Source organism: Pseudophryne corroboree, chromosome 9 (genome assembly GCF_028390025.1).
Source record: "Pseudophryne corroboree isolate aPseCor3 chromosome 9, aPseCor3.hap2, whole genome shotgun sequence".
Classification (NCBI taxonomy): Eukaryota; Metazoa; Chordata; class Amphibia; order Anura; family Myobatrachidae; genus Pseudophryne; species Pseudophryne corroboree.
In genome coordinates this window covers 104200710-104220358 of record NC_086452.1, presented here as the reverse complement: position 1 = coordinate 104220358, position 19649 = coordinate 104200710, and the positions used below count along the sequence as shown (strand labels likewise).

General features: G+C 49.2%; 1 protein-coding gene across 4 annotated transcripts in view; it reads right to left on the bottom strand.

The window, feature by feature from the left end:
* BRINP2 (BMP/retinoic acid inducible neural specific 2) overlaps window positions 1–19649 on the bottom strand; it is a 388544-nt gene that overhangs the window by 314574 nt on the left and 54321 nt on the right. For all 4 annotated transcript variants that reach the window (XM_063939715.1, XM_063939712.1, XM_063939713.1 and 1 more), the window contains exon 3: window positions 10637–10821. In XM_063939715.1, the coding sequence (XP_063795785.1) occupies window positions 10637–10821 (185 nt within the window). The remainder of the gene's footprint in view (window positions 1–10636; window positions 10822–19649) is intronic.

Sequence of the window (19649 nt, the reverse complement as noted above, 5' to 3'; positions counted from 1 at the left end):
TATTCAATTGTAGTTGGAACTGCCGTCTTGTAGGAAAGACGTCAGTTTCCGACTTTTTTAGGTCGGATAGTGTTCCGACCTATGACGTTTTTCTGACAGGTCGGAAAACATGTGGATCTGCGGATTTGCCGCAAAGCCACGTGTTTTGTCGGATTCGCAGCCAAATCCAAGGGGTTTTAGCCCCGTTTCCGACAATGTCAATGCGACTTTAAAAAAAGTCGGATTGGCATTCTCGGAAACAACCAAATCCGACATCAATTGAATACACCCCAAAGCTTGTTGGCTGTAAGGAAAAATACTATTTTATTAATGCATAGCACTCTACACGCAGCAGTAAGCAGTAAGATTAGCATGAGTAAAAACGAAGTTTCATCAAACGTTGTGACTTTTTGAGGCTTATTTATTCCATAGATTTGTTAGATTACAAGATATGTCATCATAGTGGATCAGTTTTTACCTCAGTTTTACCCAGTGCCAGAACAAAAACAGGGATGCTGGGGTTGGTACACACAAATAACTATATCACCAGGACTGTAGCGTAATGGGGCAGATGTATTAAGTCTTAGAGAGTGATAAAGTGGAGAGAGATAAGGTACCAACCAATCAGCTCTAAACTGTCACTTTCTGATAGCAGTTTATAGATTGGTAGTTTATCTTTCTCCACTTTCACTCTCAAAGGGTTAGTACATCTGCCCGAATGTGAGCTAGGGCACCTCCTGGCATTATGTGAACTAAGGAGAGCGAAATGACAGGCATAGGAATGGAGAGAGTTAAACCTCCTGTGGGGGGGGGGACCTAAATGTTATGAAAAGTACAGCCAATGGTAGAGAGGGGAGGGTTCAGTATACATAGGGATGTATAGGCTAGCTGAGTCTCTCTTGCTGCTGGTTTGCCTTCTGGTGAGTGTTGCAGAATTGCATATTCACTAGTGTTTTAGCTAGGCTAGTTAGAGTATTCAGGTTTACACTGAAAACTGTTGTACTGTTATATAGTATACTGTTATACTATTATAGCTGTTATACTGTTGTACTGTTATAGCTTCACCCTCCTCTCTCATCTCACCACACACTGCTTGGGATAATGGCCGCCTCTCGCCCCCTCCGTTCTGCTGGGACCCCAGCTCGTTACCGCTCACCAGGCGGCGAAGCTGGGTCCGCGGATGGGCCTGCTGGCTCATCTGCCCGTGCCCCGTCCACTGGCGCCGACGCGGGTGCCCGCGCGGCGGTGGCTGGACGGACCCGGTCTTCCCTGCCCCTGGTTTCGGGTCCGGCAAAAACCTCCGGCCTCGAGCGGCAGGGGGGGGCTGGGGGCACGGGGGAGACGACCGGAGGTGGCCGGGCACCAGCCTTCACCTCCACCTCTTGAGGGTGAGGCGCCGTTGCCGGGAGCAGGCGCCCGCGGGCGCGCCAGAGCGGGCGGCCAATGGGGGCTCCCATCCCATCTCCCCACCCGTCCCCCTTGTCACGGCCGCGGGGTGATGCCGGGCGAGGGGGTCGGGGTGGGCGGAGAGCGGCGGCGGGTCGGACGAGGCCTGTCGCGGGGTCTCGTCTGGCGGTCCTTTCCGGTGGCCCAGACGCTGGAAGGAGGGTGGCGGGAAGCGGCGGGCCGCACGCACGGGGTGAACGCACGCCCGCGCTCTCAGCCAGTGGCGCCGTTCGCGCACATGTGCACTCAGCGGCGCCGCCAGATTCAACGTCTCCCCTGCTGCCTCCCTTACAGCTGGAGTCCGGCGGGGAGCGGCGGCGGGGGGGAAGGGGGCGTCCCAGGATAGAGCGCGGCAGCATTGAGCCCCGCAGAGGTGCCTTCCCTGCAGATGGAGAGAGCTCCGGCCTGCGGGGGGGAGGGTACGCGCGGGGGGGGGGGCGGTGGTAGGCACAGCAGCGATAGTGAGGGCCAGCAGGCGCAGGATAGGATAGATGATTGGTGGGGGGCCACGCCAATTGTGGTCAGGGGGGCTAGCAGATCACCAGCAGGCCAGGCGGGGCATTGGCCGTCGGGTCCCTTATTGGCGCCTGCCAGCCGACGGGCCAGGAGAGGTGCGCCGGCATCTGCGGGGGCTCCTGCCGGTGCCAGCCGCGACTTTTGGGGAAGTCAGGAGGCTTCCGGAGAGTTGGCGTCGGCTGTCGACGGTGGTGGCGGCATTGGGCCCATTGGCCGCAGCCGCATCCCCGGGGGCAGCAAGGCATTCCGGCGCGCGCGCAGAAGCAAGGGCGTCCGGTACGCAGCCGGGGTCAGCGGCTCAGCGAATAGCGCGCGCTTGCCGTGACCTGGGGGCGGCCGCGGCGCAGTTGGGACACCGTCCAATATGGACGGAGCGCGGACGCGAGGTGGGGACGTCTTTGCCCCGGATTGCTAGGCATGCCCCGGGAGTGGTTTCCGGGTCCTGTGCTTTGTCTTCTTCAGGTGATCGCGGAGAAGTTGAGGTGGACGCGAGCGATGAGGAGGATTTCGAAGTTTCCACACCGGAGGACTCCCAGTCCGAACAGTTGACAGCGTCAGGTGAGGTTGAGCAGTCGGCGTCGGGCTCCAGCGTGCGCTCCAGTTCTCTCAGTTCCTCCTCTTCTTCATCCCTGTCGTCGCAAGCGTCCGACGTCAGTAGCACGACTAGGGCAAAAAAGCGTGCGACGAAGTACGCTAAGAGGGCGGCAGGGTAGCAGGAGAGGCGGAAGAGACGCAAGCGGCTTAGTGAGGACGCTCGCAGGGCCAAGAAGCGCAGCGATTTGCCGGGAGTAGTCCACTGTGACTATACGGCAGTGTTGAGGGGGTTGCGGGATAGCTGCCGTAGGAAGATCTGCAGAGGCGATTACGTTGATATGTTCGTGCTGACTAAGGACGCGAAGAAGGAGTTTAAGGCAGCGACAGCTAAGAAAGGCATCGGAGCTGAAGCTTTCTGTACTTTCAACAACTGGCTGGCCGGTTTTTGCGTCTTTGCGGCGTGTTATCTGGAAGATAGGCCTGAGGAACATATGAACGTCATACGATACCTGCACTTGATACACGATATGCAGCGCACATCGTCAGGAATCGAATGTCGGATGTATGATGAGAAGTTCAGAGAGAAGCAGGACTGCTTACAGATTATTGACTTTGGTTGCAAAGACGTGGAGGTCTGGCTCCAGGTCACCCGGGCTTCTCAACCCGCAAAGGAGCCCCGGAATCCGGGGGCGGATGGGCAACGCGCAGGGTCGTCCGCCCAGGGGAGTAGCGCGGAAGGGGGACCGGGTAGGAAAGGTAGGTTGGCTATCCGCGGGGGAGGGCAGGCCGCCGCGAGGGGGAAGTGCTTCGCATTTAATAATGCGACCTGTTCCTTCGGCAAGCAGTGTCGGTTTCGATATTCGTGCTTGCAATGTGGCGGCTTCCACCCGGCCTCCAACTGTTTTAAAGGAAATCTGCAAGGCGCGAGGGGAAAGCAGAGCTACGCAAGACCCGGCGCGAGCGGGATCGCTCCACAGGGCCCCAACGCCAATTGATTTGGACGCCATGTCCAAATGGTTGGATTGGTATCCAAATAGTACGGACGCTCAGTTTTTGTTTCAGGGTTTTAAGTTTGGTTTCCGCTTGCCAGTTGCGGGCGAAGTATCAGTCAAGGCTCTCCAGAATCTTCAGTCCGCTCGCGCCTTTCCGTCTGTTTTGCGCGAGAAGGTTGATAAAGAGGTGCGAATGGGTAGGATGGAGGGCCCGTTTAGCTCGCCCCCAGTGGATGACCTGGTCATTTCCCCAGTGGGGGTAGTTCCCAAGAAGACTCCGGGTGCCTTTCGGCTCATTCAACATCTTTCTTACCCGTCAGGGTCGTCGGTCAACGACGCGATACCACCGGCACACTGCTCGGTGGTGTACCATTCGTTTGACGAGGCGCTGGAGTTGGTTCGTAGTTACGGCCCGGGAGCTCTGATGGCTAAGATCGATGTTGAATCTGCGTTTATGTTGCTCCCGTTGCATCCGGACTCATTCCGTTTTATGGGTTTTCGAATCGGAGCGGAATATTTCATTGACAAATGGTTGCCGATGGGATGTTCCGTTTCATGCTCGTTTTTTGAAAGGTTTAGCACGTTCTTGCATTGGTGCGTGGAGTCTTCTTCAGGGGGTCATGGAGTTGCACATTACCTCGATGATTTCCTGTGTGTGGGACCGGCGAATTCGCCGCGCTACAGCGACTTGCTGTTCAGCATCCGAGCGTTGTTTTATCACTTTGGCGTTCCTGTGGCCGAGGATAAAACGGAGGGGCCAGTTTCTTGTTTGTAGTTCTTGGGGATTGAAATCGACACGGTGGCCTTCCTCAGGCCAAGGTCGCGAAGCTCCGCGAGGTTATTTGCCAGTTCGTGATGTCGCGCAAAGTCACGCTTAGGCAGGCGAAGTCCTTGCTGGGCCTCTTGAACTTTGCTTGCTGGGTGATCCCGATGGGCAGGGTTTTCTGCCGAAAGCTGGAGAGGGCGACGGCGGGGTGTGCCAGGCCGCATCATTTCATTCGCTTGTCCTCCGAGATTAAGAGGGATTTGGCCGCCTGGGCCTCGTTCCTGGAGGACTTTAATGGGGTGCGTATCTGGCTGGCCCCAACGATCGACAATGCTAGGTTACAGCTGTTTACCGACGCGGCGGGTTCCTCTGGGTTCGGTTGCTACCTAGAGGGATCTTGGTGCGTGGCCTCGTGGCCTGAGGAATGGCATTGCGAAGGATTCACTAAGGACCTTTTGCTGCTGGAGCTTTTCCCCATTATGGTAGCGCTGGAGGTTTGGGGCGATCGTCTGGCTCATCGCAGCATTTGGTTTAGATGTGACAATCTGGGCGTGGTGCATGCGATCAATAACAGGGGGCGAAGTCGCTGGTGGTTCTGAGGGTGCTTGGGCGATTGCTGCTGACATGCTTGCATAAGAATGTATGGTTCCGCGCGCAGCATGTGCCAGGACTTGACAACGGAATTGCCGACGCGTTGTCCCGCGGTCAGTGGGAGAGATTTAGTTTGTTGGCACCCGAGGCCGATGAGCGGGGGTTTCAATGTCCCGGTTATGTCTGGCAGGTGATCGGACCGGACTGGAGGGTCTAGCGATGCGGTCACTGGCTCCGAACACGCTCAAGGCTTACGGTCAAGCTTGGAGCGAGTGGGAAGAGTTTGTCCGAGGACGTAGTCAAGAAGGTAAGAGCGGGCATCGGATGATGCTTTCTTTTATTTGGCAGCTTTTTGTCACAGGTAGGTCCAGAGCAGTGGTGTCCCGGTACTTAGCAGGGATTTCGTTTTTTAATAGAATCAAGGGTGTCCCTGACGTGACAAAGAGCGGGCTTCTTGTAAAGGCGATGAAAGGTTGGGCGCGCGTGGTGCCAACGCCGCCTGACATGCGACGCCCCATCGATGCGGCCTTGCTACCGGCCGTCATCGATGCGGTAGGCAGTATCGCGTTGTCAATTTTTGAATCGCTTTTGTTCCAGTTGGCGTTCTCCATGGCTTACCACGGAGCCTTTAGGGTTTCGGAGCTGGTAGCGCCATCTAAGCGGGCAGACTCGCGCATGCTTCTGGATGACGTGGTGGTGGGTGAGAGGTCCTTGCTGTGCAGATTGCGTCGCTCTAAGACGGACCAGGTAGGTAGAGGGCGATGGGTCACTCTGGTACCGTCTCTGGAGGGGAGCATTTGCCCGGTGAGATTGGCATCGAGATATGCAGCAGTTCGGCCCGGTGTGCAGGGGTCGTGGCTGCTGCATTATGACTGTTTACCTTTGACGAAATATCAGTTTTGTTGGATGCTGAGCCGCTGTCTGGCGAGCTTGGGCCTTTCACCTGCTGCTTTCGGTACGCATTCTTTCCGAATCGGGGCGGCGACATCGGCTGCGTCGGCGGGTTTTTCCGTTGCGGAGATTCAGGCAGTGGGGCGATGGAAGTCGCAAAGTTACAAACGATATATTCGCCCAGTTTCATGAGTTTTTAGTTTGATTAACAGTTCAGTTTTATTAGACGTTGTATAAGTTCATGTTGTAAGGTTAAGTACGTCCTTGTGCAGTTTGTGTCTGTTCGTCTCCCTTGTTCATCCTACTCAGGGATTAGCTACTCGCCGCTGCTGGCAGCGGGGGTCTGGAGTTCTTTTGCGATTTTTTGCCTGACTTGACGGACTGAATTCCAATCTACAATTCGGCTGATTAGTTACAACACGAAGTCCCTTAGCAGGTTTTTACGCTTTCACCTCCAGCTGAGTTCTTACATGTTTTTCCCATTTTAACCCCCCCCCCTTTTTATTTTCATTATTTTACTTTGATCTTTCCCGTTGTGTTTTTATGTTATGCTTCGATTGGCTGGAAGCTTGTTTAGATCGGCTAGGCCGTGACTTATGCAAGACACGAAAACCCCTTTTTTCTTTTGGCAGATCCTTCAGGTTAATGCATTCGATAAGCTCCTGTTAGGATACTTATTAACCGATTTTTACTCCTTTCCTTCTCTTCAGGTTGGGTAGAAGACGATTTGGCAATCTGGGTAGTTGGCCACTCTTATGTTTACTGGGCAGCCAAGTTTTTGGACTCGGAGGGGGCGCAGTTTTTTCCTTGGGCTCATGGCGTTCGTTGGCTTGGTTGGGATGATGTGGCAAGATCTGAAGAGTAGATTGGTCAGTCAGGTCAGCGAGCATGGAGTCCCTAGGGTGCTGGTTGTCCATTTGGATGGCAACGATCTGGGAAGAGGACATCTTTGGAGCTGCGATGGGCCATGATGGAAGATCTGGCCAGTGTGGCCGCAGCGTGGCCCAATTGTGTTTTGGTGTTCTCTATGATGGTGCCAAGGTTGTGTTGGTGAGGAGTGGCGGACGGTCACCCGATTGATGAGGCCAGGCAAAAGGTGAATGCGGCGGTGGCGAAGTGGGTGTTGGCTCACGGAGGGAAAGTGGTTCGCCACCCTAGGATTCGGTTTCGTGCCAGTCACCTTTTTCGGCCTGATGGTGTGCATCTGTCCAAGGAAGGGATGTTGTTTTTCCTGGAGGATCTGTTTCTGGTGTAGCAGGAGTTAGGTTGAGGGTATGGTGGCGGTGCGAAGACTCTGGGGAAGAGTCTTTCGCTGTTGGCGGAAAAGAACGGCAGGTTGTAGTTTGACTTGTTAGTTACAGTTGTTTACAGTATTGGTGTGGTTTAGGTGCACTCACCTCCACTGATTTTTAAGGCCGCTAGATCACCCATCAGGGGGCAGCGTCATCACCCATCAGGGTGGGCAGTCAGCGTGGAGGTCTGAGTCGGGCACCTATTACCTATGTATGGTTTGTGGTAAATTAGGATCGTTTGGGTTTTAATGTTTTTTGAGGTTATCGTCAGTGGAATATAGCCGTTCTTTTTTCTGCCACCATATGCCGGCTGAATCGGCATGTTAACTTAAATTTTACTTTACAGGTTTTCTCTAATGGTTAGGGTACAATAAATAGCTAACAATTTTCTGCCAAATTCAAGTCTCCATGTCATTATTTCTTGGTATTAAAGGTATTGAATGCTTTACTTTTTGAATAAGGGTCCACACATTATCATTAGGAGGTTTAGGATAGCGAAATGACAGGCATAGGAATGGAGAGAGTTAAACCTCCTGTGAGTGGTGGACCTAAATGTTATGAAAAGTACAGCCAATGGTAGAGAGGGGAGTGTTCAGTATATATAGGGATGTATAGGCTAGCTGAGTCTCTCTTGCTGCTGGTTTGCCTACCTGCCCTCCCACCCCATTTGGTAGAGGTTTTGGCACGGAGTGCCTTGGCTCTAAATTGTTAGTTGTGGTTTATCGTTGGCTATTTGTTGGCGGAAAAGAACGGCAGGTTGTAGTTTGACTTGTTAGTTACAGTTGTTTACAGTATTGGTGTGGTTTAGGTGCACTCACCTCCATTGACTTTTAAGGCCGCTAGATCACCCATCAGGGGGCAGCGTCATCACCCATCAGGGTGGGCAGTCAGCGTGGAGGTCTGAGTCGGGCACCTATCACCTATGTATGGTTTGTGGTAAATTAGGATCGTTTGGGTTTTAATATTTTTTGAGGTTATCGTCAGTGGAATATAGCCGTTCTTTTTTCTGCCACCATATGCCGGCTGAATCGGCATGTTAACTTAAATTTTACTTTACAGGTTTTCTCTAATGGTTAGGGTACAATAAATAGCTAACAATTTTCTGCCAAATTCAATTCTCCGTGTCATTATTTCTTGGTGTTAAAGGTATTGAATGCGTAACTTTTTGAATAAGGGTCCACACATTATCATTAGAAGGTTTATGCACTGTGGCATGATGTGAAGAGGGGGCATTGTGTGGCATAATGTGAACAGAGAACACTACAGTGTTTTAACACATTTGTGGTGCTGGGAGTAAATACACATTATAATTTTTAATAACACTGAAAGTATATATTTTGTATAAATTCATTGGTAGGGACCCCACAAGCCTTAATCCGTCCCTGGGTTTACCGTCCCTTTCATCCAAACTAGCAACTGTAAGCCGAGAATTACCCAATAAGAATTTTATGTGCAGAATAACATACAGAGCAAATGCAGGCAGAAATGCTGGGACTTGTAGTTTCACATCATCTATAGAATCATATGTTATTTAAACTTAATGAAAAAATAATGTTACTGGATTGATGTTAGCTTCATGTATTATAGATGGGATAATGTGCACCCCCTTCCGCTGTGTGCATTCTTGATACGGTAAATTAGCATTCCATTAATATATGAATAAGTAAGGCTGCAGGCAGACTATTTTCTATAACACAAAGACCTGTGAGCCATAGTGTGGAGGAGTGTGTGGAAGAGCTGGTGATGTCACAACCATCTGACGGGTACCACAACACATTTCACAGCAGATAATTGCAGAACTATAAATATGTTATTCTAACAATATATAAAATACATTTGCTTTCTAATAAATACCTTTAAAAGAATTAACAAAAATGTCCTAAATAATTCCTTTCTAGCAATCCATTTAGACAAAATAAACTGAAAAAATATGACTGTTTTAAGGTAAAGAACAGACAAAATCAAGACTCGTATATTACCACATATCAGTCATTAAGGGATGTTGTCACATATAGGATCTGTTACTATAGCAGCACAGAGATGTGCTTTGTTTCACCCATATAAAGCCTACTTATACTAACTGTCACTTTATCTTTAAAGGATTTGTTCACTTTTCTAGCGTCTGTGCTGATATTGGCCCAATATAGTAGAGGGTAAGGAACACACAAAAAAAAAGTATCTCTGTACTTGGAACAATCCATGTTATGCTGCAAGGGTGCAAATAATATATTTATTTTTACATGCATGTAAGGTAAATGGGTGGTATTCATGTGACCGCCGGTCAGCTGACCGACAGTCACATGACCTCCTCCACCAGCCCGACGGGTCACTGTCCCGATGGTCGGCATGCCGACCAACAGGGACTATTTCCACTCGTGGGTGTCCACGACACCCATAGAGTGGGAATAGAACCCGTGGCGAGCGCAGCGAGCCCGCAAGGGGCTTGCTGCACTCGCCCCTCCCTGCCGGGATCCCGGCGTTGGTATGCTGCCGGGATCCCGGCGTCGGTAAGCTGACCGGCGGTCAGGAGACCGCCGGTCAGCCATACTACACCCAGGAAAATATGGGCTGCTTTTGCATATAAGGGGTTATTCAGGTTTGATAGCAAACCAAAAAAGCAAGTAACTGGGTAAACCCATGTTACACTGCAGGTGGGGCAGATGTAACATGTGCAGAGAGATTTCATTTGGGTGGGTTATATTGTTTCTGTGCAGTTTAAATACTGGCTGCTTAATTTTTACACTGCAATTTAGATTTCGGTTTGAACACAGCCCACCCAAATGTAATCTCTCTGCACATGTCGGGATCCTGGCAGTCGAAATACTGACGCCAAAATCCAAACACTACTGGGAATCAGTGGCGTAACTGTCACCCCTGCAGCCACTGCGGAGGATTGGAGGCACAGGGCTGCGGGGGACGCCGCCACTGATTTAGCGCAGATTGACATGCAGACGAGCCATCCGCTTGTCAATATGCTAAATGTCCCTCCCAAAATGGCCGCCGCCATAGAGGAGACAGATGCTAGAGGTCATACTTGACCTCTGGCATCATAGTGTTTTCGTACTATGGGTGGCAGAGTCAGCCCCTGAGGCCAGCAGCAGTATACAGATGCCAGTGCTCACCTGTGTATACTTACCTTCTCCTGTTGGGATTCTGCACATTTTCAGACTCTGGAACTGCTAGACATTGCAAGTGAAACTGACGCCCATCGGAGCCATTGCAAAGTCCTCAGCTACTGCGCACACATAGGCAACACCAACGCAATAATGAGGAACATTGACTGCTCGAGTAGCTCTATGGCTATGCAAACCTGCCGCTGCAGTAGCTACACTGGCTCCATGTTTCGCTTCGTACATGATTGCAGCTGAGAGCAGATACACACACCCCGAAAACTAACACGCCTGCTTTTTTTGTCACCACCCCCAGTTACCTCCCCCAAACAGTCCCTTCCTGTCCATCAGTGCGATTGTTGCACATGTGCAGTCTGACGATTGGCGTGACCATTTGCATTGCATATAAACATGAATTAGGCCCTATGTGTTTGATGATTACAGTTGCAATGGCATAGGTTTCATTTTACTCTGTGTACACTATGTATGAGCCATATGTTTTATGATTGTTAAACTCACCTCCGAGCACAGCAGAAATGAGAATGTGTGTGCCATATTTTTTTATCAGGTTCTCTGTGATCTGAGCGGCGGAGGGCCTCCTCCCCAACTGACGAATGTTCCGGACAAACTCTGGAGCCAAGGTTAGATTTGGAAACTCCTTACTTTCCAATGCCATGTTCTTTACTTTCCAGCGACCAAACTCCCTGGTAAGAATAGAATTTAAAAAAACAAACATATTTTTATTAAAAATACTATTATTATATCTTATTTATCTAAATATCATCAGTTAGAGGGCCTAATTTGGATCTGATCGCAGCAGCAAATTTGTTAGCAAATGGGCAAAACCATGGTGGTCATTCTGAGTTGTTCGCTCGTTGCCGATTTTCGCTATGCTGCGATTTGTTGCTAAATGCGCATGCGCATGGTACGCAGAGTGCATGCGCTAAGTTATTTAACATCAAAACTTAGTAGATTTGCTGGTGTTCGTGCTGCGCTTTTCAGTCGCACTGCTGATCGGTGAATGAATGACAGGAAAACGGCATTTCTGGGTGGTAACTGAGCGTTTTCCGGGAGTGTGCTAAAAAACGCAGGCGTGTCGGGGAAAAATGGGGAAGTGGCTAGCCGAACGCAGGGCGTGTTTGTGACATCAAACCAGGAACAAAACGGACTGAGCTGTTCGCAATCTAGGAGTAGGTCTGGAGCTATTCAGAAACTGCAAAGAATTATTTAGTAGCAGTTCTGCTAATCTTTCGTTCGCTATTCTGCTAAGCTAAGATACACTCCCAGAGGGCGGCGGCCTAGCGTTTGCAATGCTGCTAAAAGCATCTAGCGAGCGAACAACTCGGAATGAGGGCCTATGTGCACTGCAGGGGGGACAGATATAACATGAGCAGGAAGAGTTAGTTTTGGGTGTGGTGTGTTCAAACTGAAATCTAAATTGCAGTGTAAAAATAAAGCAGCCAGTATTTACCCTGCACAGAAACAATATAACCCACTCAAATCTAACTCTCTATGCAAATGTTATATCTGCCCCCCCCCCTGCCGTGCACATGGTTTTGCCCGTTTGCTAACAAATTTTCTGCTCCGATCAGATCTGAATTAGGCCCAAAGTCTTCTCACACAGACAACCGTACTCTATCTCTCTGCATATTTGCAATGCCTTACATCAGTGGGATAGCCAACCCGTTCCTGTATATTGACAGCAAATGGAAAAAGTGCATCTAGTGGCCCCTTGTGATGGGGATTCTAGAATATACTGTATTCACATGTGTTTACCAAATAACCAAATAATAATGTTACTACAATCATTCACACTTACCCCCCAACAATTGACACCATAAAAATCGGTACAAATTCGAAAAGGGGGCGTGGTCACGGGTAAAGTGGCGTGGCTACTACCATTTTCCTATACTTTCAATGGAAGGTTGGAGAACCAAAAATCGGGACAGACCATAAAAAAGGTACTGTACCTGCCAAAAAGGTACAGTTGGAGGGTATGTACACATGCATTGTTTACTGCTCAGTAGACTGAGAAAGACGAAGCAACAGCTCCTGGATCCGCAACCCACAATGAAAAGCATATATAAATGTGTCCTCTTACACCCAGTGATTATCAGGCGCCATATGGCGCAAGACGCCTAGCACAAATCAGATGCTCGAGAGGAGTAGTGTACTGAACTTTTATTTACTTTTTGCATCTTAGTATCGCACAATCAGCAATAAGGTGCTCACAGTGTACTAACGATGCCGGGCTGTGACTTTACACACACTGGTATTGCATCGATAAGATGCACATTTTTAACGTGAAAGAAGTTCGGCTTGGCTGTGTCACCCAGGATCTTTCGCGCTGTGAAGGACTATTTGGCACGACGGAAGCCACAGTGTATAAGGATAAGGACACATCTCTACCTGAGTTCACAGACATTTTTTAAGAATGTCTGTTTTTTTTTTTTTGGTAGAACATTAGAGTAAATAACTTTATTGGCTTAATAGAAGGAAATAATGCCTAACATAACATGAATTAATGTCATCAATAGCTGTGGTCAGGAATACAAACTGAGCAGCAGATACAGGAGCATTGGAAGGCTAGCGAATAAAGGGGGTGATTCCGAGTTGATCGTAATCCTGCATAATTTTGCAGTGCTATGATTATGACCACAGACATGCAGGGGGACGCCCAGCACAGGGCTATCCAGCCCCGCATGTCAGTTACGCCCCCCCCCCCCCCCCCCACAGAAGTGTAAAAGCATCGCACAGTGGCGATGCTTTTGCACTTCAGGAGTAGCTCCCGGCCAGCGCAGCTTTAGCGTGCTGGCTGGTAGCTACTTATCGCTCCCCGGCCCGCAGCGGCTACCTGTGATGTCACGCAGCCACTGTGGCCCGCCCTCGCACCGTCCGGCCACGCCCGCGTTGGACAGACCGCGCCCACGAAATGGCGGCCAAATGCCGCCGTTCCACCCCCCCCCCCCTGCCCGGCCGTCTCACATGAGCCGGCGCACTGCGACGCCGGTGCATGTGCAGTTCTGACCTGATCGCACCGCTGCAATAAACTGCAGTATGCGATCGGGTCAGAATGACCCCCAAATTCTGTCACCGTGTTAGACTTGTGCCATGCTGTTAGTTCACAACTGTGTTCCATTATATATGCAGTTGTCATCAGAATTATGCTGTTGATAAAGTTGAAGAAAAAATGAGCTAGTTTGTTCCAGATATTTCTCTTCTCCAAGTTAAGGGCAGTAAGTTGGCATTGCAGTGTGTTACTCATCCCTGTCAAGGGCATGTTAAGAGAAGAGGGTGCCTTGCTGTGTGCAATCTCTGTCTGGGCCCCCTCCTCTCTAGACAGCAGTGTATTACAGTAGTGTGCTCTAGTAGACTCTGCTGCTCTTCTAGAGTCTACTGCGCAGGTCTCCGGGGAAATGGCACAGTGGCCATTTTCTCAGCGATATCCCTACTGTGCATGCAAAATAATAAACAGTGACCACAAACATTTATACCTTTGGACTTGCTGTCAGAAGCCCTCACAGTTGGTACATTCTACATCCTACTCAGTGAGTTATCCCAGGGCTATCCGGATGTTAGGCTGACAGAACTTAGGTCAACGGTCAATAGGTCGACCACTATTGGTCAACATGCATTAGGCTGACATGGACAAAAGGTGGACATTGTTGAATGGGCGACGTGGTAATGGTCGACACAGGAAAAGAGCGACATGAGTTTTTTACAACTTTTTTTATTTTTAACTTTTTTATACTTTACCCTCCATTTGGCCTACGTTTGGGAATAGTATTGAGCAAAGCGAGCCATGCAAGGAGACTAGGTGCAGTAATTGGGGTTCCTGGTCATGTTGCAGTGAAAATGACACCAACAACATAAAAAAAACAACCTCATGTCGACATTTTCATGTAACGACCTTTCCCGCGTCGACCTTTTTACTGTATCGACCTTTTTCCCAAATCGACCATGTCAACCAATAGTGGCCGACCTACTGACTGTCGACATTATCCAGTTCGAAGCATTGATCCATAACCATCCCAGAAGAGGAACATGGTATGATCCAAATGCTTGGGTAAGCATTCTAAAAGAGAATATACTGTATATGGGGGATCATTCCGAGTTGATCACACGATGCCATTTTTCGCAGCGCAGCGATCAGGTTACTACTGTGCATGCGTATGCACCGCAATGTGCACGCGCGTCGTACGGGTACAAACAGCTTTGTTGCTGTGCAATGCTTCTAGCGATGATTCCATTCGCACAGCCGTTCGCAAGGAGATTGACAGAAAGAGGGCGTTTGTGGGTGTCAACTGACCGTTTACTAGGAGCGGTAGGGAAAACGCAGGCGTGTCCAGGCGTTTTCAGGGCGGGTTTCTGACGTCAATTCCGGGACCGGACAGGCTGAAGTGATCGCAGTGGCTGAGTAAGGTCAGACCTACTCAGAAACTGCAAAAAACGTTTTCGGCCCGCTCGCCTGCACATGCGATCGCACACTAGCAAAGTGAAAATACACTCCCCCGTGGGCGGCGACTATACGTCTGCACGGCTGCAAAAAGTAGCTAACGAGCGATCAACTCGGAATGACGGCCATGGTTTGGTAAAAGAAGACACAACAGATCTACTGTACAATTTGCCGACACAGGACAACAAGCAGAGGAGAGTGTACCATATTGGCAACTATGTAGATAGAATACACAAACATTCCACACAGGGATGGTGTTGCAACCTGTGAGAGGTGTCTGTCTCATTGTGGACTATGCACAATAATGATCCTCAGAAGTATCATATTGACATATCTACTTTTCATTTAGCCAGGACGTATATCTATAACCAGATGTGAACAAGTATCATAAATCATTTTGTGCCACAGATTGCAAACAATTTAATAACAGGGCTGGAGGACACCCATGCATACTATCAATACATACTGTAGATACCACCTGAAAGATTCGGAGCTGCAGTAAACAGGACGTACAGACCTACAGGCTGACAGATTTATCATATCACCCTGCCCTCCACTTGAAAATGAACCACTTTTATTTCCAATATACTCTTACTTGATACAGCCATCTAAAGCAGAGAACTGGAGTCCAGAATGTTTTACAGCTTATCTGTCATAAAGTAATAACTCCCCGCAGTTATTTAATATCTTCACATCTGTAGAGAAAAAATCTGACTGTGCTCTCTATGGGGTATATGCAATTGCGGTCGAATTCGCGGCAATTTTCGCCGTTTTTTAATTCGACTCAATTCGACAGGTGAATCCCGGAAGGTGGCTTCCGGAATTCACCATATTCAATGAAAAACGGATTCGCCAGAGTCGCGGGCGAAAATCGGCCGATTTGGCGGATTTTGCCGCGATTTTAAAAAACGGGAAAAAACGGGAAAAACCCGGAAAAAAAAATGGCGTGGGGTCCCCCTCCAAAGCATAACCAGCCTCGGGCTCTTCGAGCTGGTCCTGGTTCTAAAAATGCAGGGGAAAAATTGGGCAGGGATCCCCCGTATTTTTAAAACCAGCACCGGGCTCTGCGCCTGGTGCTGGTGCCAAAAATACGGGGGACAAAAAGAGTAGGGGTCCCCCGTATTTTTAACACCAGCATCGGGCTCCACTAGCTGGACAGATAATGCCACAGCCTGGGGTCACTTTTATGCCGTGCCCTGCGGCCGTGGCATTAACTACCCAACTAGTCACCCCTGGCCGGGGTACCCTGGGGGAGTGGGGACCCCTACAATCAAGGGGTCCCCCCCCCCAGCCACCCAAGGGCCAGGGGTGAAGCCCGAGGCTGTCCCCCCCACATCCAATGGGCTGCGGATGGGGGGGCTGATAGCCTTTTGTGATAATAAAAAGATATTGTTTTTTCCATTAGTACTACAAGTCCCAGCAAGCCTCCCCCGCAAGCTGGTACTTGGAGAACCACAAGTACCAGCATGCGGGAGAAAAACGGGCCCGCTGGTACCTGTAGTACTACTGGAAAAAAAATACCCAAATAAAAACAGGACACACACACCGTGAAAGTAAAACTTTATTTCATACGCCGACACACACATACTTACCTATGTTGACACGCCGACTGCCACGGTCTCCGACGATCCGAGGTACCTGTGAAAAAATTATACTCACCTTCCAGCGTCCAGAGGTACATCCAGGTCCAGAGATAATCCACGTACTTGGCAAAACAAAAAAACGAACAACGATCCATACCGGACTAGAAAGGGGTCCAATGCTTTCACATCAGACCCCTTTCTCCCGAATGCCGGGACATCACGTGACTCCTGTCACTGAAGTCCCTTTAGCCAATCAGGAAGCGCTACTTCCGTGGCGCTCATCTGATTGGCTGTGCGCTGTCTGTGATGTGACAGCGCATCGCAAAGCCGCTCCATTACTTTCAATGGTGGGAACTTAGCGGCTAGCGGGGGGGGGTCACCCGCCGGTCAGCCGCTGACCGGCGGGTGACCTCACCGCTAGCCGCTAAGTTCCCACCATTGAATATAATGGACTGGGCTGTGCGATGCGCTGTCTGCTCAGACGCACAGAGCCAATCAGATGAGCGCAACGAAAATGCGCTTCCTGATTGGCTATAGAGACCTTTCTGTGACAGCTGTCACTGACAGGTCTCTCTGCATTCGGGGATAGGGGTCCCATGTGTCAGCATGGGACCCCTTTCAGTCCGGCATGGAGCGGGTGTTCGGTTTGTTTTTTTCTCCAAGTACGTGGATTTATCTCTGGAGCCTGGTTGAGGTGAGTATATTGATCTTTTATTTTCAGGTACCCCTGGATTCTACATGGAGAAGAGGACCGATGTCGGCGTGTGAACATAGGTAAGTATGTGTGTGTCGACGTATGAAATAAAGTTTTACTTTCACGGTGTGTGTGTCCTGTTTTTATTTGGGTATTTTTTTTCCAGTAGTACTACAGGTACCAGCGGGCCCGTTTTTCTCCCGCATGCTGGTACTTGTGGTTCTCCAAGTACCAGCTTGCGGGGGAGGCTTGCTGGGACTTGTAGTACTGCTGGAAAAAACAATATTCTTTTCATGATCACAAAAGGCTATCAGCCCCCCCATCCGCAGCCCATTGGATGGGGGGGGGACAGCCTCGGGCTTCACCCCTGGCCCTTGGGTGGCTGGGGGGGGGGGACCCCTTGATTGAAGGGGTCCCCACTCCCCCAGGGTACCCCGGCCAGGGGTGACTAGTTGGATATTTAATGCCACGGCCGCAGGGCACGGCATAAAAGTGACCCCCGGCTGTGGCATTATCTGTCCAGCTAGTGGAGCCCGATGCTGGTGTTAAAAATACGGGGGACCCCTACGCTTTTTGTCCCCCGTATTTTTGGCACCAGCACCAGGCGCAGAGCCCGGTGCTGGTTTTAAAAATACGGGGGATCCCCTGTCAATTTTTTCCCCGCATTTTTAGAACCAGGACCAGCTCGAAGAGCCCGAGGCTGGTTATGCTTTGGAGGGGGGACCCCACGCCATTTTTTTTTAGGATTTTACCGTTCCAGCAATAAAAAAAAAAAAAAAATATTTGTGCCTCCAAAAAAAAAAAAAAAAGTACCTAATCCCTTCTAATATAAATAGATCTGCTATTCCCAAAAAAAAAAAACACAAAAAAAAACATGTTTAAAATTTTTTTATTTGTTTTCACCCTCCAAAGTGTGGCGGATTGAAAATGACGAATTTGCTGTCTAAAAGCACTGCTGTCGAATTTCCAAACTTGAATTGAATATGCTTTGGTCGAATTGCAGCACTTATATCATTGCAGAAAAGTCGAATTTGCAAAAATTCGAATTTCAAAAAGTCGAATTTTGAAAGTCCGTTTTTTGGTCGGAAAGCACTGAATTGCATAGGCGAATTTTTTTTTTGGTCGAAAATGACCCGAAATTCGACAATTTCGGGAATTCGACCGCAATTGCATATACCCCTATCAATAGCTTATCTTATATTGTAGTTGTTTACATTTTGATGTTTCTCTTTCCTCATACCATTTATCTGGCCCCTCCGTTTCTGTGGCAGCTGTGGCAAAAAATGGAGGTTGGTGGGGCAGGAACACCAATCAGCAGCAGCATTATCAGCTCTGTGCTTGTAATTGGTCCTCCAGCTTACACCTTCCCCACAGCTATTTCATTTATATTTTTATTGCCAGCTATTTATATAGCGCATACATATATTGTAGCGCTTTACAGAGAATATACAAACTTCACACAGTTAAGGCCGTGGTGGTAATTGAACCCAAGGGCGGGATGTAATGCCGTCTGAGTGCGGTGGCCGTGCTGGATGACGGCCAAACTCGGATGTCTTTTTAAAGGGTCAATCTCTTCGAAGGCATGGTTTTGGTTTGCATTACATCAGTACTGTGAGGCAGTAATGCTAGCCATTACACGAACTGTAATAGAGAACCACCACAGCCCTGGAAAAAAGGGGTAAATTTAGCCACTCCTGGTACTTTGGATTGTGGTAGGAAAGCAGAGTACTAGTAGAAAACCCACACAAGTACGGGGAGAATATACAAACTCCACACAGTAAGGGTCATTGTGGGAATAGAACACAAGACTTCAGTACTGTGAGCAGTAATGTTAACCATTACACCAACTGTAATGGGTTAGGTATGGATTAGGATGACGGCGGTCACAAGACCAACAGTGGCATCCAGACGCTCAGAATCCCGAGACCTGGTGGGTAAGTATGCTAACCCTCCCTCCCCACAGCCTAATCCTAACCTTCCCCCTAGTGCCTAACACTCCTACCCTCTCAGCAGCCTAACCCCAACCCTCCCCGGCATACTTACGTTCAGGATTCTGATGGGTGTTGGGATTCTAGTGCCGGTCTTCCGACCGCTGCCATTTTAAGTGTTGGGATGCCAACTACATCCCACTGTGATACAGAACTGCTACAGATAACGCCAGAAAAAGCAATATGTGAAATAAGGCGTCCTGTTCTGAAAGCTATATCCAGACCAACAGGCATTCTATCTTACCCTATGTCACCTGATATCAGTGCTCCGCCCAGGGGGAGGAGACATTTCCTTGTTCCTTCCCATGTAAAGGAACAGGGCAATGTCCGTCGGATGGTCGTGGCAGGGCATACACTGCCCGATGCGCCTGACCAAACACTTTCAGTTCTGTTATTCCATGGCTGACAGGGCAACAGTTTATAAGGCAGGTAGATTGCTCAGCCATATAGACTATTGGAGGGATACAGGGTAGACAGGGTAACTGCTATGGAGAGTATGCCCAGTAAGGTCAGCTAACATTTTCTTACTTACTAAAAAGGGGCCAAGTAAGAGGCAGAGACGCGACTATAAAAATCCAGCTGTTTTTTTTTTTTTTTTTTAAGCTATTCTGATAAAAGTTTAAAGCCTAAAGGCATCCAATAGCTACTGCTAATGTCACCATGGAAACCTTTAATATGATAGGGAATGAAAATAGCCAGGAAGAAATATCTAAACATTTTTTTTCTGTGTTGCTTTCACAGAGAGAGTTCTGAAACGCAAAAATGGGGGGGGGGGGAGAGTTCGGCTCCATTTACTAGGTTACATATTTAT